The sequence below is a fragment of the Xiphias gladius genome, chromosome 23, assembly GCF_016859285.1.
Source record: "Xiphias gladius isolate SHS-SW01 ecotype Sanya breed wild chromosome 23, ASM1685928v1, whole genome shotgun sequence".
Classification (NCBI taxonomy): domain Eukaryota; kingdom Metazoa; phylum Chordata; class Actinopteri; order Istiophoriformes; family Xiphiidae; genus Xiphias; species Xiphias gladius.
This window is the reverse complement of record NC_053422.1, coordinates 19,056,808-19,078,500: the sequence shown is the minus strand read 5'-3', so window position 1 is coordinate 19,078,500 and position 21,693 is coordinate 19,056,808. Positions and strand designations below refer to the sequence as shown.

Below are 21,693 nucleotides of genomic sequence, written 5' to 3'. Positions count from 1 at the left end.
AAGCATTCAGTCTCCTCTAGTATTTCAGTCAAATGTTGAGGATCATATAAACCTTGACTTCACAATCAACCATGCACAAATATTTAAAGTAGATTTGAGGCTGTGCTCTTGTTGAAAGAGACATTAGAAATCAAAGGTGGTGCTAGGCTAACTGCATTGTTGCCATAATTCTGCATGGCAGTCATTGAGCCAATTACGCCTTAATGCTTTTTAATTTCAATAATTTTATTTCATTATGTCAATTCCTTAAAAACAGCTCCCCTTTTTGTGCAGTGATGTGTGCCATTGTGCTCGCAGTATTAAAAGAAAAGAAAGAAAAGGAGGAGAAGACAAGTCATAATTAAATTTTAGGAAACAAAGATGAAGAGACAAGATTTAAAGTGGAGGCATTGGAAGCGAACTCTGAGAGACCCGGAGGCTCTTTGCTATGTTGTGTGAGATCATTCACCTCTCACTTCAGAGAGAAAAAGGAAACTCATACCCACCGCTGCTGGCCAAAAGTAACAGCCGCATCAGTCATAGGAGAAACTGCGAGTGAGTCTTCACACTGAACGCTAATGGAGCGTTTAAACAATCAGGCAATCACAGTCTGCTGCATAGACATCACCAACATACGTGTTTTTTCTTTTTATAGTCCATGTCATTTCCAGTGACTGCAGAGAGAGGTGGCTTGAATATCAGAGACCTTGGCCAGTGTCCAGAGCTTTCTTGCCTTTTCTCTCTTATCTTGACTTGAGGCTTCACTTTAATTTCCTTCACTGATATATAGCTTGGCACATGAATGTTAACACTGTAAGCTTTTGATAGACAGCCTTTTTATAGTGGGATGGCTCCTCTAGTCCAAGGAAAGTCATTTCCTCTGATCCAGCGAGGAAGGAAAAACTGCTGACGATGTCACCGTGACCTCTCTCACTGTCTCCCTCCCCCTGTCGCTCTGTTTTTCCCTCCCCCTTTTTCGTTTTTCCTGGACAGGAAGTCAGGTTTACAATGTCAAGCTGTTTCCTGAAGACCCAGTAGAGCTGATAGTGGGGGAGGCCCTCACCCTGAACTGCACAGCAATGGTGGAGTTCGACACTGGGGTGGATATTCAGTGGTCTTACCCTGGCAAACAGGTACGTAGCAGCAACAGTTGGTTGCCTAACGTAAATAAAAAACCTTAAAACCACCCACTTTATGATACTCAGTCTATTTCTTCTCGCCAGACGAACAGTTGGGTGGAGACTAAGCCCTATCGTGAAGCTCTGTCTCACGCCACAGAGGCTGTTAGCATCCTGACCATCCACAGTGTCAATGTCACAGACACTGGCCCATACACCTGCAATGTGACCAGCATGGACACAACACAAACCCAACAAACTCAGGTTATAGTTCATGGTAAGCACTAGCTCAGAGCATTCACTACGTGGCCTCCCTCTGTTTCAATAGATCAGTATGTTAGCCTAAATACCACATTACCATGGGTATCTATAGACAATAAGAAGACTAAGAGTCCACAGCCATGCCATCAGCTCTGTGAGACTCTACTTACGCACAGCAGGGCTTTGAGCTAAATGCTAACATCGGGATGCTAACATGGTTACAATGACAATGCTAACATGGTTACAATGACACTGCTCACATGCTGTACAATAATAATGCTTATCATGTTCATCAACTAAGTTTAGCATTCATTGATTAGCACTAGCACTTGGGTCATTAAAGTAAAAGTATTGGACAAATATATCTGATGGCAATAGATGGAGAGTGGCAGAATCCTCAAGGTTATTACAGTTCATCCATAGTGGAACATAAATGTCAGACCCAGATTTCATGGCAATGAAATATTGAGACATTTCACTCCAAACCACATATCTCTACCTCAAGATGGGGCTTGAAGAAAAGTCAGGGGATCACCAACTTCAGCCGGACTCATCAACTGGCAACCACGTATGTCTAAGAAAGATGTTGTGCCAATCCTGTTTATTGATGTTAGAGATATTTCACTTAATAAGTGAAAACTTTGACATGCTGGTGGCACTAGAGGAAAGGTCAAAAGACCAACAAAGTCATCAGGATTTATCCTTCGGGAACCCTGGATATCTACAATGAATTTCATGTTAATCCATCAAACAGTTGTTGAGATATTTCAGTCTGGACCAAAGCGGTGGACTGAACCACAGAGCGACATTGCCATCCCTAGAGCCATGCAGTTAGCATGGCCAAAAACATGTTAAAGCAGGCCTATGTAACTTACTGAACAATCACTGGTTCAGGTGAATGCTAAAATTTAGTGGAACAATAGGACAGTGTAATTGTCAGCCAACTCAGTATTGTCCATTGTAGAGCAGTATCAGTGCAGCTAAACTTTGTTACCATTACCTAACATTAGCAGTCAAAGCTACTAATCCTAGCAGAAAGAGACCCTCAGGGCATTGAATTGAGCAGCGGTGCATTTTATTGTGTAAACTTCTCATTGGAAGAAAACATTTTGCTTTAAAGGAATACTCAACCAAAAATCAATATTTAGTGCTATTGGCTTGATTGGTGGCTCTGAATCCAAAGATGACCCAGACTCACAGCATGAAAAGGTTTTGAAATATTTATAAAAAAACTGAAGTTACCATATGGATAAACAGCACAGGTGTCATCTGAGAAGTTTCTGTGGATTTCTATTGACATTTTCACGTTGTGACTCAACAAACTCAACCATTTGGATCTACAGTAAGCGTGGTGAATCCAAGCTGACATTCACAGCTACCACTCTCTACAAAGGAGCTGTCTACAAACTTTTCAGAGCCACCTTTCAACATTGCAGGGCGTGAGTGTTTTATACTGAAACAAGAGATTTTTGGTGGAGCATTCCACTAAGCTTTGAGATTCAGACTTGGAGCAAAGACTACTTTATGTAAATGAGTTAATGTCTCTTCTTTCAGAAAGGCCATATATCAGCCTGGACTACAGAACTGGACCAGTGGTTGAGGTAACTGCTGGCCAGAAGTCATTAAAATTAAGAGTAAATGTGTCTGCCTACCCCCCACCCGAAACACAATGGTAAGATAACACCCTCTCTGGTGTATTCATTAAATGTACTGGGCAATTTCGAAAAAGCATGATTAGGCCTCATACAACTGAGATTTACAGATTAATTTGGGGGCAGAGCACCTCGGCAGGAGTGTATTCTGTGCTCTAGCAACTGTGCTTTGTGTGTGTTGTGTCCAGGTATAAAGATGGAAAGCTGATAAACCAGCGCCCAGAGTTCAAGATGAAAAGGATGAGGGTGCATCTTAACCACGCTTTGGAGATTAAGGATGTTTTTCCGGAGGATTCCGGGCGCTACACGGTGGTGCTGAAAAACAGTGCCGCTGCGCTGGAGAGGAGGCTCAACATCACACTTGTTGTCAACGGTAACTAGTCTGTGGGTCTGTGTACCCTTCAGGGGAGGTAACACCAGATGTTTTGTATATACAGTAGATGTTTTGTGTGTACAGTACAGTGTACACACAAAACAGTACAGTAGATTTGCAACATTTAACATTCCTGCTACAAAAGTCTAGAGTTTTTCTAAGAAAGGCACATACAGTGGAGTGCACTTCAAGTTGTTTCAAACACAACGATGGAAGTATTACGGTAAGTGGCTGGCGTTAAACACAAAGACGTAATTGGGATCTATCCTGTTGTTCTTTTGTGTGGTTTGGATCTGTGGAGAAATCTTTTCTTTGCCAGAAAAAAACCTTAAATATTGCAAAAGCAGAAACACTGCATCAGTAAAGAAAAGATGCACAAAAGTGCAATGGGGACAGACTGAATAGCTGTGAGGCCTGCAACTAGACAGGCAGTTAGTCGAGGGTGTTGTCCTGTTCTGCCCTGTGAACGTACACCCTGATAGGTCTGTGACCCTAAATATTATGGCTGGCTCTGTGGACGGATTGATTCCCTCTCCTCTTCCCCAGTCCCCCCACAGGTTCATGAGAAAGAAGTGGCCGAGCCATCCAGTCCTTACCCCAGTGGCAGCAGCCAGACTCTAACATGCACCGCCTATGGTCTTCCAGCTCCCAACATCAGCTGGCAGTGGAGGGCCTGGGGACCGTGTGGGCCTGGGGACAGCACCCGAAGCAGACTGTAAGAAAAATTTATCTCACGGATACACACACTCACATACGGTGCTGTTTTTTGTTTTTTTTGTTTTGTTTTTTTCCCGGAAACTCTGTGTAACCAGTGTGGGAGCACATAAGGTTTGATCGAACAGGACAGAAAAGAGGACAGGAGTGGGATGCAGTCTGTGAAGCGTTATGTGATGACCAAATAACAAGAAGAGGTCAGCGCGAAATTATCCACTCGCTCAGAGTGAAGAAGAGAGGGGGAGGCGACGAAGAAAGGGGTGGTGAAGAAAGAGAAGTGGAGGTGGATGAAAAGAGCAGAGGTAACAAGGAAAGTGGAGGAGAAGTAAACAGGGGAGAGACAAGGCGAAAGGAAAGTGTCTGTTCGATGTCGGACCTACTTCCTCCCCCACACTGTTATAAAGTGCATGTTACTCTGCGACTGATCTTCCATGGTTCAGCTCTAACACAGCGGTCTCACTTTCTGACATACATAGGCAAACGCATAACGTGCTAACAGACACACACACATACGCAAACACAGACTCACTTGCTCATTCACGTGTCAGAAATGAACATAATGAGTTCATCTGGGTGCTATATATCACACACACACACACACACACACACACACACACACACACACACACACACACACGCTTAAATGCACACATAAACTGTCATTTATTGCCAGAAATCACCCTGGGCTTTTCCTCCCCTTCTCCATCTCTGCGGTTATTTCCTATTCCTTTAAGCCCCAGTGTAGTGGCCACTTCCACTGAATATCCCTCTAATATTCACCTGCCTCCACCATCTTCAAGGCTTAATTTTTGAAGTTATTGCTGTTTTCTTGACCTTTCCATGTGGGCATGCAACATAAGTAGAGACCCGAGGAGCCCACCCTGTTCTTATAGACAGTACACACTGTAACTCACAACAGTGGTAGGTCAGGCTCCACTTCAGCTCCAGCTATCAAGTTCATGTTCTGTCTCCTATACTTCTAATATGACATTTCTTGGGCACTGACTGAGGCATGGCTGTGTTGACCTTTTTCTGGTGTATAAGAATTGAATTTCCTTTTTTTAATCTAATGGTCAAACATATAGTGTAGGACTTCCAAATAAATTTGTCTTGGGTCACGGCAGCCTGTGTAGTCTACCACATTACACAGCCACCTGCCTGCTGAAGCGTAGCTCTTCTGGGCAAAATTCTCTGCAAAGCTTGAAAAATTACTTTTAATAAGAGTGGAGAGTCTCACACAATGAGGACATGGTCTGTATTAATCACATTGCCTGGACAAATATATGCTCACATGGTCCAATTGTGGGGACTCTTCTCCCATTAGGAGATGAAAAGAGGGTCCCCTGAGGTGTTAAGACTTGATTTTAGTTAAAGAAAGAGTTTCACTTTTTGGGAAAAACACTTACTCGCTTTCTTGCCAAGAGCTAGATGAGAAGTTCTCATATCTGTCGCTAAACATGTAGCTGCAGCCAGGAGACAGTTAGCTTAGCTTAGCATAAAGAGTGGAAACAGGGGGAAAAAGCTAGCCTGGCTCTGTCCAAAGGTAAAGAAATAATAATAATTGCTTGCCAGAAACATCCAAAATCCATAAACACAAGTTTTGGTTTTATGCTGGTTAATGTACAGGACTATTTCTGGAGAGCAGTTGCCAGGCAACAAGCAGAGATACCAAAAAATAGTCTGGCACAGAAGCCCGCATAAAACCAAGAGCTGTTTTTACGCTTTAGTTTTTGTATGGATTAAACAAATGAAATATAATGTCTTAATGAGGTGCTGGAATACAGATTTTGTTTCTTTTGGACAGAGCCAGGCTAGCTGACTGATATGCTAAGCTGGTCGGCTGCTGGCTGTAGCTTCATATTTAGCATACAGTCTGAGAATACCATCTTTTGTTTTAATTTATTTAGTCTTTAGATCGAGTGACTCACAGACCAACATTGCCATCCCTAGAGTCAAACAGCAAGCATGGCTAAAAATATCAATGTGCATTAAAAACACCTAACATGTGTAATATGTGTGCAGTCAAAGAATTTATACTCCCTTTCATATCATCAAACCGCCCCAAATTTACAATGCAATGTTACAGATGGCACGACTACAGATAATATTGGCTTTAGCATCTTATACAAATAGTCATGAACGGATGTTTGTTGACGATAAAATACAAGTTATTAAAACAAGTTATTTTACCCACATAGTGCTCTTTAAATTAATTTTTTTATGTACAAGTATAGTAATTTAGATTTATACATGTAGTGCTTTTAGGAGAATATGCAAAACAACATTACATTTCATGTTTCATTGGTTGTGCTATGATGTTCACACGATGGATCTTCATAATAGCAGTTGGCATCGTAGTTTTTCCATTAGTTGCCAGGACACTTAGCATAATTATCTTGGCTTTGGGATGCGAGCTGATGCTTGGATGTGATATGCAATCCAGTGTGTGGAAGAAAAATTCTCATAAAACCTCAGGATGCCTGATTTGATGTGCTTCTGAATTCCCGCGCCACTGCCCACTCTCTGCTGTGCATGTCAACGAGGGAAGATGTCATGAATGTGTCTGTGTTTCTCTCCAGGGTCCGACGAGACAGGAAGGGCCGTAGTGACAGGATCGCAGACTGTCAGAACTGGCAGGACATTAACTTGGAAAACGCCATGAATGAAATCGAGGCAATCGAAACGTCCGTCGAAGTGGTGGATGGACGACAAAAGGTTCATGACGGCTGTTTGATTGTTACTGTCTCTCTTTGGAAAGGCATACCTTTCCATATTCAAAAATCAATCACATTATAAAAATGATGACCTGATTGTACGATTTGAATTTCTGTAAGATAATGATAGAATATGATTAACCCAGTAAAGAAGTAAATTTATGTAAGTGGACTTATCCATGAACTGTGATGTTTTTATGTAAGCGTCCCAAATTCTGAGCTCCATAACATAATTTGTCAATCAAGAACCATTTCCACAGTAGAAATATTTAGAACAGTCTTCCTCTGCAGACTTCCTGTAAGGACTGGTTATAAACACACCCAGACACACATGTGCACATCCCCACGCCTGTACATTTATAAACCACAACCATAAGAGGAAATTATCACACGGAGAGAGACACACACACACACACACACACACACACGCAAACATCCTGATGTTTTTTCAGTCACACCTGAGTGAGCTTGCACCTTGTCTGCCTGTCAGCACAAATTCTGGTTTGTGTCAGCTCCCAAAGAATTACATGACAGCAGACTGCACTTCCTTTTAAAATATGCGTGTTTTTTCCGGATGAATTAAAGTCTCATCCGCTTTTGTCTCACCTCACAGATAGTGAGCAGGCTTCAGATTCGCAACGCCAGTGTTTCCGTCATGTACAAGTGTTCTGCTGAAAACAAAGTTGGAAAAGATGAGCGGCTGATCTACTTCTATGTAACCAGTAAGTGTGTCAGGTTAGATTTCCCCCTTTGTTTGGTTAAGAAAAGAAAACACAGAATTTGTCGCCATGTTGCTCAGAATGGCTCCACCTAAGTCCCCTCTAATGGTGTACTTGTCCAGGTTTGAGATATCTGTCTCCGAGATTTCTGCCTACACCCCATTACAATAGAGGTGAACAGAATTTAATTTGTGGTGCTCACAGCATTGGAAAATTTGATTTAAAAATATAAAAAAAAATGGTAGCAGCATTACTTTTTCTAGGGCCAAACATTTAAAGGCTCTGATATACTTTCCGCGTCCACTGACAGCTATGGACTTTTTCTCCGGTCGCGTGGACGTGCCCACGGTTTCATTCATACTACAATATAAGGTCCCCGTCGGTCTGGCATTCCACGCATTTGCATTTCCCAATCCACACTCCATTCTAGCTGGTGGCGGTAATGGACTACAACGTTGTTTTCCAACTGCTAGAAAAATCTAGAGGTAGAAGAAGAAGCATGCACATTAGGAAAAAAAAAAAAGGCAACCTGGCGACGACAGCAAGAAGAGCTCCCGTGTTTGTTGTTTTTGGCTGAAGAATAAGAGGAGGACAAAAAAAGGAATTATAATGCTCTATAATTCAAAGGAGAAATGTGGGTAACGCCAGATCTCCTCGCACAACCTCTCTTCAAAACAAGAATCCGTTTTGTTAGGAGCATGCACAGTTTGCACACTTGCTATGCAAACAGTCACAGATTTTGGCCTGCACCCCAAATGTCCACATAGGAGTCCGCGCAGACCCTTGCGGACATGGGCTGATGTAGACAATTACGTCATGCGGACCAAAGCGGCCACGCGGATGCGGAAAGTATGAACTGGCCGTAAGCAAGAGCCTCTGTTCTGAGTAACTGTTATTAACATTTCTCATTGGTAGGTCACAGGGCTCAGTCAGAATTAAGGGAGTCCTGATCATGTGTTTCTTTATCTTGATACTTTAATATTGACTATAAGAATCTAAGCTTATACTGAATTTTATTCATTCATTTTTCCCTAAATGAACAAAAGCAAGCCTACATAACAATTTGTAAAGCAATTTAAAAATGTTTGACAGCAGAATAGGGCTACTCAAGGAAACCAGAACCTCCATTACATTTTTCCTTCGAGGGATTTTAGTACTATTTTCAAGTTTTGGAGATGATTTATTCAGCCTCTCTTCATTAATAAAATAATTTCAACCAACAAGGGAACTTTAGACTTACGGTTATATTGCTAAATATCAGAAAAACATGCAAAACAACTGGGAACAATTTTGGGGAGAGGAAGCTCTGGTAGTTAGGACCTCTACATGTCTGTGCCCAAGGGCCCATCGGCTCATAATCCATTCATGCCGAAAAAAAATAGTCCTTATGAAAACTGTTAACAGTGAGATATGTCTGGTTATCCAGAGTGACAGCAACTCTGGTTATTTTGCTGATGAATATTTTTAAATGTCAAGGAATGCCTTTCATGAATGTCCAGTGAACAAGCCCTGTTTTGCAAGGTTACCTAACCACTTCACCTGCCCCTGTCTTTATCTTCCAAGCCATCCCCGAGGGGTTCAGCGTGGATGTCCAGCCCTCAGAGAATCCCCTGGAGCAGGAAAAAGTGTCCCTGTGCTGCAGCGCTGACAATTACACCTACGAGCAGCTGCAGTGGTACCGCCTCGACCCCCGGGCCCTGCAGGAGGAGCAGGGCAAGCCCCAGGAGCTGGACTGCAGGAGTGTGCACCTCTACGCCGACACGCTCGACGGCCAGCTCTCCTTCCAGGAGCCCTCCAACAGCTGGGTCCTGGACTTCACCATCCCCTCCATACAGCTGCAGGATGAGGGTCATTATGTCTGTGAGGCTCAGAGCAGGCGCAGTGGGGAGAAACAGTGTCTGTTCAGATACATCTCTGTCAAAGGTGAGAGATAAAAGAGATGAGAGCCCCAGACACAGACATACACACATCGCATCATATCATTCACTCTAACCAAAGCTAATTGTAGCGAAAAGCTCAAACTTTGGCAGCGGAAACACATGCACAGGTCACAGGGGAGCTGGTGCTGAGTTGCTGTAGGCTTAAAAATATGCACGCTCACAAAGAAGTGCCCACACAGGCGGATACTCGCATCCACACATAATGGAGGGAGTTCCCGGTGTTAGCACAGCATTATGGAGTTGGGAGATTACGGAGCTGAGACGCTGCAGGGCTGAAACACAAACAAATCAATTTTTCATTCATGTTGTGTGCTATAACCTTGAATCAGTGCCTGGAGGCTAGATTTACATTATAATAGGCTTTTTCTGACTCTTGCTCTTTGTTCAATCCTGTGAGACCCTTCAGTAAAAATTATGTACATATACAGTCCTTGAGTTGATACAAGTCATAGCGTTGTTTTCCATTTCCTTCTCCTGCTGTCTCTCTCTCGGTCTTGTGACCTGTCCCTCCCTCCGTAGCCCTGGAGGCGCCTCGGTACAAGCGCAGCCTCACCAACCAGACAGTGAATGTGACGGAGTCTCTGCGGATGGAGTGCGACGTGGAGGGCAGACCTCTGCCCCGCCTGTCCTGGTTCAAAGACAACCAGCCTCTCCACCAAATGTCAGGTACATGAATACACCTACACGGCTGATACACACATTTACACAACAGTGCAGCGGCCCACCCAGCCGTCACACATACGCACACTCTCAACAGCTACTCATAAAGTTTGCTTTTGCTTTGTGGATTTTAATTTAGCAGCACTTTTATCCTCCCATGAGGGTTATCCTGTTCAGGTAAGTTCCCAGGAATATCCACTACATTCTGGCCTCACATTAGATAAAAGAGCGGATGTTTAGTGAAACAGTAAGCTTTGTTAATATTTACTCAGATGCTGACAGCTTTTGGCAGATGTTGCTGTTTTTTTCTTTTTTTGTTGCACTTTTCCTCATGATAAATGGCAATCCTACTTTTAAAAGCCAACAGGGGCACACACACAACACACACACACACACACACACAAATACTCAACTACCCACTAGCCCACCCACACACTCGTACTGTTGAGCAAATGTGTCAAACAGAAACAGTGACAAGAACACTTGTGCTGATGTGTTCGCTGCACGTGTGCACAAACACAGAGACACACACACACACATGCATCAAACCCTGCGGGCCGATAGACACAGCTCATTAGCTTTCTCTGTGTGCGCCTCTTCTTAACATCTGAAGGAGGTGAGGGGGTGTAAAGGGGGAGGAGGGGCTGTCCAATAGGGGTCTGAGTGACAGCTGTTGCTCGGGGTTCACTCAGAGTGGCTGCTGGGACATGTGGCACGTCAACGCAGGAGGACGGCATCATACATGAGTACTATTGTGAAGTCCAGAGGACAAGAATTGGAGAAATGCTGAAAATGTTGCTGAATTTATGATGCGAGAGGCAGCAGGTCACAGTTGAAGTATGCTGTTGTGTGTGTGTGTGTGTGTGTGTGTGTGTGTGTGTGTGTGTGTGTGTGTGTGTGTACTTGTAAGACTTAGTTTTTAGGGTACAGGGTAGAATCTGGTTTAGGTTAGGGTTAGGGTTTGGGTTAAGCGTTTAGTTGTGTGGTTAAGGTTAGAGTAAGGGGCCACGGAATGCATTATGTCAATGAGTGTCCCCTTAGAGATAGAAGTACAAACGTGTGTGTGTGTGTGTGTGTGTGTGTGTGTGTGTGTGTGTGTGTGTGTGTGCGCGTGCATGTGTGTAACGCTAATCATCGCGTGCCTCCCCGCAGGGATCCAGCTGCAGGATTCAAACCGCACTCTGAGTATCCAGCGGGTGAGAGAGGAGGACGCTGGGCTTTACACCTGCACAGCCTGCAATCAGCGTGGATGTGTCCACTCCTCAGCCGCCATCAGGGTCATCGGTGAGACAGCCACACACACACACACACATGCACGCATATACAGAAACGAGTGTTACAATCACTGAAACACCTAAATCTACTCATGCACTCTCACCGCTGGCACGTGCTTGTGTGTGCACTCAGAAAATGTACCGGTCTGGATTCTTAATGCGTTCACCTCTCTCACTTTTCATAGCAGCTGTAATTTGTGTGCTGTTGTTATGGAGAGTTCTCCACACTAAAACCAAAGTCATTGACCGCTGGGACATTTCATATACAGCATGAATAATTCAATGGGTTTGCTGGAAATGGTTTAATGATGAATGGTGGAATTGAGTAAATGTCTCTTCGGCACATTGTTGTAACCAGAAGATTTAAGGTAAGTAGCTTGCGAGATCATAGTTTGTGATACAGCACCCCCTACAGCCGGTAAAGAGCTGTAGGGGGTGCAAGTAAAACCTGTGAAAGGATAGTGGGGTTTCTGATACTCACTGCTCAAAACATTTACATCTCAAAGCGACTTGCTTCCTTTTTTTCTGTTTTTCTCTCAAGGTTCCAGCGACAAGGCCAATGTGGAGATTGTAATCCTCATCGGGACTGGAGTCATCGCTGTTTTCTTCTGGGCCTTGCTCATCCTCATTTTCTGCAACGTGAAGCGGGTCAGAGGGCGCCACATTTCATTGTGCTTCTGAGTTCGTGTCGTTGCGTTTGTGCGAGAAAACTGTCAGAGTGTAATGGAGATGCTTTAACCTCTGACTCGCAACACGTCAGCCTGTTTGATCTCAGAGAGAGTCTGTGATTTACTGCAGAGGGAGCTCCTGATATCTCCTGGGAGTGAGCCCAGTTACTGCTACTGGCTCCAACAACAATCCATAATGAGGCCCAAACTGCTTTTTATTTTTCTCCGCTTGTCATGTCTCTCATTCACAGGGTGGTACTGTCATTAACAAATTAATTTAGAGATGGCTTTTTTTTCCCCCTCACACTTACAGTGTTTTCTTTTAGTCTCTTTTCCCTTTGGTTTACTCACTTCTGTGTATAGTTCTACTTCTCCATGGCAGCGGGTTTGGCAGGTTTGTCACAAAAACCACATATTGTTTACATGACTCTGAGCAAAACCAGGTAAATTATTATGTACAGTGTTTGGACGCCGGTTGCCTAGACAAACAATGAAGACTAGGAAATAATTCATATTGGATGAAAGGTTCGTACAAAATGTCAGCGTTTCAGGATATTAAAGCCTCTCCAGCTTGAACACAATTCATTTTCTGACTTGACGAAAAACAGCATACCGTCTCCTCTACACAAATGAAAACATGGCAGTTACATGTTAGAGTCCGACTGGAATTAAATAGCATTTTCTTGTCGTGCTACAGGATGCACATCTTTTCTGTGGAGCACCTTCCCCTTTGAGCAGAAACCAAAATACAGAAATTTGTATTTTATTTTTTTGGATTTATAATGATACGCCCCATCTTTGTCTTAAATCAAAGAAGTACCATTAGGTATCCCTCTATGTAGATGGATAACTTGTTTCCATATAGCCAGTCAACTTTTATCCAATTTCTTCCCTTTACAAATACAAAACTATTACCAGTACTTTTTAAAAAAAACACAATGACATTATTTTTGACTGCAGAAAGGGATGACGAAATGTAATTTTAAGTGGATTTAAGAACATAATAGAGTAATAACTTGCAATATACCATCATGGTTGCATTTTTCTCCTTTTAACCTTTTCTTCTCTACTTTTTCACATTTGTTTTTTAATTTATCATTCAGGCTCAACCCCGTTCAGCCCCAACCTGATCTTTCACCTCCTCACCTTACACTGGCGCTCTTATTCTATCCTCTCCGTGTCCTTCAGGTTAACCCGGCAGACATAAAGACGGGCTATCTGTCGATCATTATGGACCCGGGGGAGGTGCCTCTGGATGAGCAGTGTGAATACCTGCCCTATGACTCCTCACAGTGGGAGATCTCCAGAGACCGACTCCAACTGGGTGAGCCACCGTGGCGAGTGGGTGAAAAGAGTGGATGGATTGATGCACGGTTGGATAATGGGGGCAGATAGGAAGGAGGAGGTCTGTGTGTGAAAAAAATATACAGACGGGGATGAGAGCGACTAGATGGATGAAACTGAATTACTTTTCCATTTCCAGAATCCATAATGGCATGAGTTTGGATGGCAGCCAGCTGGGCAAAGTGCTGCCAAGTAGAGTGCTAATGTTAAATATGTGCTCATTCCCAGCACAGCTTTTTAAAAACACCCCCAGGAAAAGCATCTGTTCCACAACGACAACTTATGGGAACATGTTTTCCAAATGCTGCAATTCAGGTTCTAATTATCTATATGGATGCCAGATGCATTTACATTTTGCAACTGCTCCCGACTACAACTGTTTGTGTATTCAAACGAGACGGAAAGCAAGCCCGCATAGAGCAATGAGCAATGAATAAATACTGTGTCGTTTTTCCGCTCTTTCTCCTGACACAGGAAAGGTTTTAGGCCACGGTGCCTTCGGAAAAGTAATTGAGGCATCAATCTACGGTAACAGCAAGAGCAACAGTTTGGACACAGTGGCTGTCAAGATGCTGAAGGGTGAGATTTGTCCTTGTGTTGTTTAAACTGTATATTGTAGGAATCTCTCTAAGAAGCCACTGCTGCACAGATTTGAGGTAGCTCTTGATCTGAGCAAACAGCTCTCATATATGTATATGCAGTACAGTGTGTGTAACATACGACCTGGTAGATGTGCATGATAATAAACAAGAACAATGAGATATGTCTTCTGGGTAATGTTCGACTTTGTGCCCACGTGTTTCAGATGGAGCCACAGCAAGTGAGCATAAGGCCTTGATGTCAGAGTTAAAGATCCTGATTCACATCGGTAATCATCTGAATGTAGTGAACCTGTTAGGAGCCTGCACCAAACCAAATGGTCAGTACACAGATTTACGTGGAAGACATTTTACGTGTGTGTGTGTGTGGCATATTTTCATTGTGTTATTGCCATAATGAGTGTCTATAACATGTCGTCTGTGGGTTTGGTATACCGCTGTGGAATTTCAGTGTACCAGGTGTAGACAGACACCCGAGTAATGTATGTTTTATGTTCATCTTGTATTCCTCCTCTTTGTCTCAGCAGTTTGTCTGTTTTGAAAGATATGTTTGAGTTTCTTTTGGCGTAATAAATTGAACTTTTTTAGAAACGTACACCTGCAGCTTGAGCTCTTTCGAGCTGTGCTGTTTGCTCTGTTGTTACTTCAGAGAGAAATTCCTTTATTAAAAAGTGTTTACATCATTTTGTTCAGGGCCTCCAGCTTTCACACAACAGCAAACCAAATGAGAAAAGTAAAACAGCTTCCTCTGTTTTTTCTTTGTCCATATATCAGTTTGACCTAGAGAGCACATTTTTGAGGGGTGTACGTCTGAAAATGTTTTATCTGTTTATCCTGAACAAAACCAGCCTGGCAGATAATCTCAGGCAGGAATGCCTAAGGAATGTGGCCCCTCGCTATTTTAAATATAGTGTGAGAAAAAAAAAAGGTAAAAATCATTTGAATAGGTTTTGTCAAGTAAGAAAGTAAAGTAAAGTGTGGTGAAACATTTGTAGCCTTTTTTTTTCATCCAGTACTGTCATGATACAAAAAAATGAATAAATAAAGCAGCTGATATTTAAGCTGTCTGTATCACCAGGTCCACTGATGGTGATAGTGGAATACTGCAAGTACGGGAACCTGTCCAACTTCCTAAGAGCCAAGAGAGAGTTCTTCCTCCCATACAGGGTATAAAAACACTGAAGCAGTTTCTACCATTTTATATTTGTTTGTTCTGCTGTGAATCTTTCTTGCTTTAGTGAGTTGATATTTCTGTCTTGCTTTTGTTTCCTTTATTGAAAAACACTCACAAACTCAATCAAATGATTTTTTTTTTTTTTTTTGGGTATTTATTCCGGAGATGACGCATTAAATTGTTTCCCCACTCAGGATCGTTCTCCAAAAACCCAGAGCCAGGTGAGACGGATGATCGAAGCAGGTCAGATGGACCAAAGAGCTCGTCACCCACCTTCTCCGTCCTCCTCCCCTCTAACCAGTCCACAGAGTCCCTCATCCAACATGTCCAATCCGAATCCTGCTGTGGAGAAATGTGAGTCTGTTTTAATGCGTAATGAGTAAATTATTTAACTCATCGTCAAGTTACAAATGTAGCTTCATTTCTCCTTCTTTTTCTCTCCATGGCTGTGTGTCTCTCCAGTGGAGGACTTGTGGAAAACTCCTCTGACGATAGAGGATCTAATTTGCTACAGTTTCCAGGTGGCTCGCGGGATGGATTTCCTGGCCTCCAGAAAGGTTAATTGTCAGCACTACAAACAAGACAATTTATGAATGCGCTGTGGTGAATTAGAAGCAGTAGGTTGGAACCCAGATCATTCAGTCAGCTTTTCAGTCCTTTATGCTTGCTAATTAACCACATGACCCTTTGTAGCTGGAGCGGTGCAAAAACTCCATATTGCATATTAATTCTAACCAGGTTTGGAGTATGTAGTGTGTTCACACAGGAGAATTAACAAAATTGAATATGGCCCAATTCCATCTGAGTGTGCTGTTCACTATTGTCCCACAATGCAAAGCACCAATGAAATTTAGAAGCTACTACAGCTGCAAAACATTAAACAACGCATAAAACATTTTGTGTTTTACAGCATTAAACGCATTATTTTCTGTTGATCCAAAATTGTTAAGTGCAGTATATATAACAGTATACCATGAACATTATGAGCATGTGTATATTGTATACAGTTACCATAGAGCATGGAATATGGACACAGCTTAGGACTGTCCCTGTGCCTGAAAGAAGAATTTAGATCATTTAAATAAAAGTAACAAGTCTGCAATATTAAAATTCCCTCAAGAGTAAAGGTCCTGCATTTAAAATCTTACTTAAGTAAAAGTACATAGGTATTTTCTGACAAATATACTTAAGAGTAAAAAGGAGAGGTAGTCATTATGCATTCTAGTCCCTTTTAATATGTTAGTGTTTTATATGTAATTATCTGACACATTTACATAAAGCATCTATAATGTAAGAAGGGTCCTAGCGAAGAGTTTCCTTTTAAGAGGTCTTGACAAAGCCTGAAATAAAATATTCATTACATTAGATTAGATTAAATTATATTAGATTTAAAAACTATAAACTGAAAATTAAATCAAGTCAAATTATAGATTAAATCAAATTCAAGTGGCTATAATCTATATTTTTATAAAAAGAATGTATCAAAAAACAATGTGGAGGGGGTCACTCGTAGTGATAAACCTACAGAGAATTATCACCTGAATCTGCTTCTCCCCTCGTTTTCGCCCACAGCAGCTTTGCAGCTGCTTTTTCATGGAAAAAGGTCTAAAAACCCATTGTACACTACCTGTTCACCACCAAACAGCAGACAGACACAGTTAGAGACTAGCTGGTGAACATAGTGGAGCTTTTAACAGCTAAAGAGCCAGATATTTCCCCTCAGGAGGCGGTAGGGACCAAAAACAGAGCTAATAGAGAGTGAACTTTGGTTAACCATGTGGCGAAAAACACGACTCCACATGAATGGTAACGTTGCTCTTCATCTGCTGGATGTGGAGGTCATTATATCAACTTATAAGGTGATGATCTGTCAATGTTGCATTAACAGCTTGTTTCTGCTGCCCCCAAGGGGCCAAAAAATAAATTACATTTATATAAACAGATTAAAAAGTAAATTAAATTAAATATTATATTGAAACTGAAATCAAATTTTAAAATTAGTTAATTTAAGATTAAATTAAATTAAAATAGATTTAGTGCATATTTTACAGGTAATCTGGTCACAAGGGCATTATTTAAAATACACCTCATGAACTGTCAAACAAATGTGTATCTGAAGAGCACATTTTTATCTCACAGAACGGCTGAGATAATTCAAGCACATTAGCACTGCAAACTGCAGTTTTCCAGTGAAGAGTTGTGTAAATTGTCATCTCCGGCTATGATTTGTTGATGATCTGATTTGATTCTTATCCTCTGTCATCGAAATGTGCTTTTAAATGGTTATTATTGTTATATTTTTTCCAAAACACTGACACAATGATGCACATTACCCGCTACAGTCGGTAATCGGATGAATAATGAACATAAAATGGTGAAAGCAAAAGCAGCTTTAACTGGTAATGGATATGAACAGGCTCAGCAGACTGTCTGGCCCCGCAGGCTTGTTTACCCGACAGCTTTGTGAATGATGTCGGATCTCCTGCAGCGATTCCACAGAGCTCAGCCTGGCTGAGACACAGTCCAGTCCCAGTCACAAACTGGCACAGAGACACACACAGGCACACACACACTCACAGACTTTAAGGCAACAGATTATTATTAAAATTGCTATTTACTTGCTCCGAATCATGTCTGTAATTCACTCATCCGCGAAAACGACGCGGAAACAATGCATGCGAGCACTCATCCAAACAGAAACATGCAGACACACCTGTCCGTGGGGTTATGATGTATGTGTGGTCGTGTGTGTATCCGCAGTGTATCCACAGAGACCTGGCAGCCCGGAACATTCTCCTTTCAGAGAACAACATTGTGAAGATCTGTGACTTTGGCCTGGCCAGAGACATATACAAAGACCCTGACTACGTCAGGAAAGGCAATGTACGGCATCCTCACACTCACTGCGCTTTAGAGTTAAGCTTCCAGGTTTATTATCCATCTCCATCTACTGTGGGGAAACATTAAACTCCTTTCTTGTTGCTTTTAAACCACCCACATTATGATTCATTTTAAAGGCAGGTGTCATTTCTGTTTATGTGACTTTGTTGTAATGCTTGTCTGGTGTTTTTAATGTTCTCCCAGGCTCGTCTGCCTTTAAAGTGGATGGCTCCAGAGAGTATCTTTGACAAAGTATACACCAGCCAGAGTGACGTGTGGTCTTTTGGAGTTCTCCTCTGGGAAATCTTTTCACTGGGTAAAGGCATAATCAAAGCACACTCATTTCATCTTTTTACAGAGAAAAGAAATTAAAGGAACAGAGTTTCGAAACGGTCTACTCCGGAGGTGTGGAGTAGCTGTGTTTCTCAAGTGTTTATCAATCTCTTTTCCTGCCAAAAGTAATTAGTTTACTTCTAGAAGCAGAGTAAATCTTTATTACTGTAATCCAAAAACACTTGAACTTCCTGAAACGTTAGTTATTGCCTCATGTATCTTTTCTCCACCCTCAGGTGCGTCTCCGTACCCGGGGGTACAGATTGACGAGGAGTTTTGCAAACGACTGAAAGACGGCGTGAGGATGAGAGCACCAGAGACGGCCTCCCCTGAAATGTAAGCGTAAGCTTTAATTCATTCTTTCTCTAAATCTTTTGCTGTCAAATAAGATAAAGCGATTTTTCTAAATCCCCAAAAATTCTTGAGCAAACAAGAATCTTCTCAGAAATATCATGATTTTGAGTAACTTTCAGGAGACGATATATGGTAGGATTAAATTTGCAGTTATATTACTGAGTCAGTGAAGTTGAAGACCTCAGTGTTGTCCTTGTTGTGATGGTGCTGCCCTCTGCTGGTAGATACGGCATCATGCTGGCCTGCTGGCAGGGTGAACCCAAGGAGAGGCCGACCTTCCCGGCTCTGGTGCAGATCCTGGGAGACCTGCTGCAGGACAACAGCCTACCTGCAAGTTCACTGCTGGAGAGACATTAATTCTAGCAAGTTGGGGGTTTTTTTAAGTTTTGTGAGGAGGTTTCAGGTCCTGATCTAAATGTTCTCTGCATTCCCTCCAGGATGGGAAGGACTACATCCCTCTGAATCACTCACAGAGCTCCGAAGATGACGGCTTCTCACAGGCCTCATCACGGCCTCCGTCTGAAGAGGAGCTGAGACTGGCCTGCAACACTCTGCCCACCAGGTACTAATATATACTCCTGTATTCCTTCAAAGATCTGAGAACCTACAGTATTTTCTCAATCAGCTTCTCACTATGAGAAAATGGGCCTTACATGAACAAACAATTTTCAGTATTTGTGTTTTTGTGTGTTCTCTTCTCACTGGTTTGACTGAGGCCGGACTTAGTGGGTAAAAGGTGATTTCATGTACTTCCATGCACCGATCAAGGTTTCAGCAAAACATTTTAATCTAGTTGGTTGGTTGTTTGCTACTAAATATACCTTGTGGTGTGGTGATCAAGGCTCTTAACCTTGTAAAGCCATATCAGCTTTGTTTTTTTGGGGGTTTTTTTTTTAGAAATCCCCCTTCTTTGCCCCTTCTATCACACCTTACCCCCCTGTTTATACAGTAGTTTGTAAAGGTCACTCACTGTGCTATCGGAACTACATCACACTAAAGAAGTACTGTTACATTTTAAGATTATAAAGTCAGTAAAGAAATTGAGATCCTGTCAGCACATTAAGTCCATGGAAGAGGAACGGTTGCTTAAAATGAAATCGACTGACGGTTCTTGAAGAGCGGTCATTAAACTAGGGGTCAGAAACCCTCACAGGGAGCCCTAAGATCATTTTGAGGGTCATGGGATGTTTTATGTGATGGGAAAAAGATGGATTATATATGTATTACGATGTTTGTATTTTCAAATGTTGCTCTGATGTTTGCCTTATCTTGTGCACTGAATAGTTTCAGCCTCTAGGCCCTCCCCCACTGATAACTATTCAAATGACGTGAGGTGAAGAGAGAAAATCTCTCTGCTGATAAACCACCAGATGCAAGCGTCGAAAAGGTTTAGAAACACTGATGGAGAAGGTCACGTTGCTGAAATGATCTTTATTCGTAACAAAAAATTACTTAAAAATCAGAAAATAATGTAGTGTTTTTCTCATTGAAGTCACCATGTTTTGCCAATGATTTAGTCAAGTCTGGCCAGGATTTTTTCTTCTTTTTCTCCTGGCATCTGGATGTCTTCGGGACACTCTATCACGTTTTAATATGATAATCTTTTCGGTGCTTCCTAACCAGGTATTATAACTGCGTGCCCTTTGCCGGCTGTGTGTTTGTGGGGCCCTCCAAAATATGCCAGCCCAGAGTGAAGACATTCGAGGAGTTTCCCCTAGAGATACACCCACAGAAAGCTCAAGTAAGCTCTTTATCGTCTCATCAGTTGCTGACAATGTGAGCCGGCTGGTGACATTTTCTGAAATGAAACTGGACTTTGGGAATATTTCTCCTCAGATAATTACCAAAAATAGTCGCTGCTGCCGGGGACAGACATAGCAGCAGGGTCAACTAAGAGTAATTTAATTCACATGACGTCAAACTGTGTCTCTTCCCAGGATAACCAGACAGACAGTGGGATGGTTCTGGCTTCCGAAGAATTTGAAAGAATTGAGCACAAGCACAGGGGTGCCGTCTCGAAAAGGTTAATCTTACAAAAGCACTGATCTATGTTCCTGTCTGAAATTGAAAATAACACTCGAGAGATAGTGTATATACAGCCCGCTGTTTAGTCAGTGTTTGACATCTGGACTACCACACACTCATTACTCACTGTGAGAGTTCATTGCTAAAACCGAGGAAGAAGACACTCACTCCTACTTAGAGCAAAGTGTGGGAGGAACCTTTTAGAGCAGTCTTGACCGATTATATGATTTATCACATGTACAGTCAGTGCGCAGAGTGCCAAAAATAGAGGTGTAACGTTGTAACCAAAGTGTGACCTTTTCTTTTTTTTTTTTTTCTCTCTCTTTCTTTCTCTGTCCCCAGTCGTATAAGCAGCAGCAGCAGCACAGAGCCCCTGACAGCCTCCCATGGTTCCTTGGGTCGAAGCAGCGGCGCCAGCAGCTCCAGGCACCGTCCCCACTTCTTCAGCCAGCTGTCAGGACAGACCTTCTACAACAACGAATACGGACATCTGTCCGAGGAGGGCTTCTGCGACTTCTTCTCCTCACCAGACGCCCCCTGCCTCGCCTCCTCCAATGTGTAATCTTACCAACGATGCAGCCCGAAAACGCGGAAGGGGTTTTAACAAAAAAAAAAGAAAAAAAAAAAAAGAAAGTGGGCAGGTGGACAGACAGCTCAGGTCATGGGAGGCGTGTAGACTCTTAGTAACATCCCAGTGTTGACATGTAACTAGTCATGTATTGATTAAGATCAGATTATAGATCCTCCTGACCAGAGCTAACCTCTACTCATCTCAAAGTTCTTACTCTCTCCTTTCGGACTGACGCCTCAATAAACAGACTGAGCTCTATGTGCCTGAAGTTCCTCTAACCAGCCACTGGGTGGCAGCATTATGACAAAATCAAACCCTAAGTATTTTCTATTCACACATTT

At 42.4% G+C, this 21,693-nt stretch overlaps 1 protein-coding gene across 2 annotated transcripts in view; it reads left to right on the top strand.

Moving 5' to 3' along the window:
- The window catches only part of flt4 (fms related receptor tyrosine kinase 4), a 41,855-nt gene extending 20,245 nt beyond the window's left edge, over nucleotides 1-21,610 (top strand). Inside the window, exons 6-30 of one of the 2 annotated variants that reach the window (XM_040120798.1) lie at nucleotides 973-1,112; nucleotides 1,203-1,374; nucleotides 2,913-3,030; nucleotides 3,199-3,383; nucleotides 3,930-4,098; nucleotides 6,677-6,812; nucleotides 7,425-7,533; nucleotides 9,094-9,453; nucleotides 9,990-10,136; nucleotides 11,283-11,414; nucleotides 11,946-12,052; nucleotides 13,261-13,396; nucleotides 13,891-13,995; nucleotides 14,222-14,335; nucleotides 15,094-15,182; nucleotides 15,384-15,543; nucleotides 15,652-15,746; nucleotides 17,950-18,072; nucleotides 18,274-18,385; nucleotides 18,639-18,738; nucleotides 18,981-19,086; nucleotides 19,194-19,318; nucleotides 20,380-20,497; nucleotides 20,694-20,779; nucleotides 21,124-21,610. In XM_040120798.1, the coding sequence (XP_039976732.1) occupies nucleotides 973-1,112; nucleotides 1,203-1,374; nucleotides 2,913-3,030; nucleotides 3,199-3,383; nucleotides 3,930-4,098; nucleotides 6,677-6,812; nucleotides 7,425-7,533; nucleotides 9,094-9,453; nucleotides 9,990-10,136; nucleotides 11,283-11,414; nucleotides 11,946-12,052; nucleotides 13,261-13,396; nucleotides 13,891-13,995; nucleotides 14,222-14,335; nucleotides 15,094-15,182; nucleotides 15,384-15,543; nucleotides 15,652-15,746; nucleotides 17,950-18,072; nucleotides 18,274-18,385; nucleotides 18,639-18,738; nucleotides 18,981-19,086; nucleotides 19,194-19,318; nucleotides 20,380-20,497; nucleotides 20,694-20,779; nucleotides 21,124-21,343 (3,464 nt within the window). In that variant the 3' untranslated portion in view covers nucleotides 21,344-21,610. The remainder of the gene's footprint in view (nucleotides 1-972; nucleotides 1,113-1,202; nucleotides 1,375-2,912; nucleotides 3,031-3,198; nucleotides 3,384-3,929; nucleotides 4,099-6,676; nucleotides 6,813-7,424; nucleotides 7,534-9,093; nucleotides 9,454-9,989; nucleotides 10,137-11,282; nucleotides 11,415-11,945; nucleotides 12,053-13,260; nucleotides 13,397-13,890; nucleotides 13,996-14,221; nucleotides 14,336-15,093; nucleotides 15,183-15,383; nucleotides 15,544-15,651; nucleotides 15,747-17,949; nucleotides 18,073-18,273; nucleotides 18,386-18,638; nucleotides 18,739-18,980; nucleotides 19,087-19,193; nucleotides 19,319-20,379; nucleotides 20,498-20,693; nucleotides 20,780-21,123) is intronic. The other variant, XM_040120799.1, reaches the window with a different exon arrangement.
- The last annotated feature ends 83 nt before the right edge of the window (nucleotides 21,611-21,693 follow it).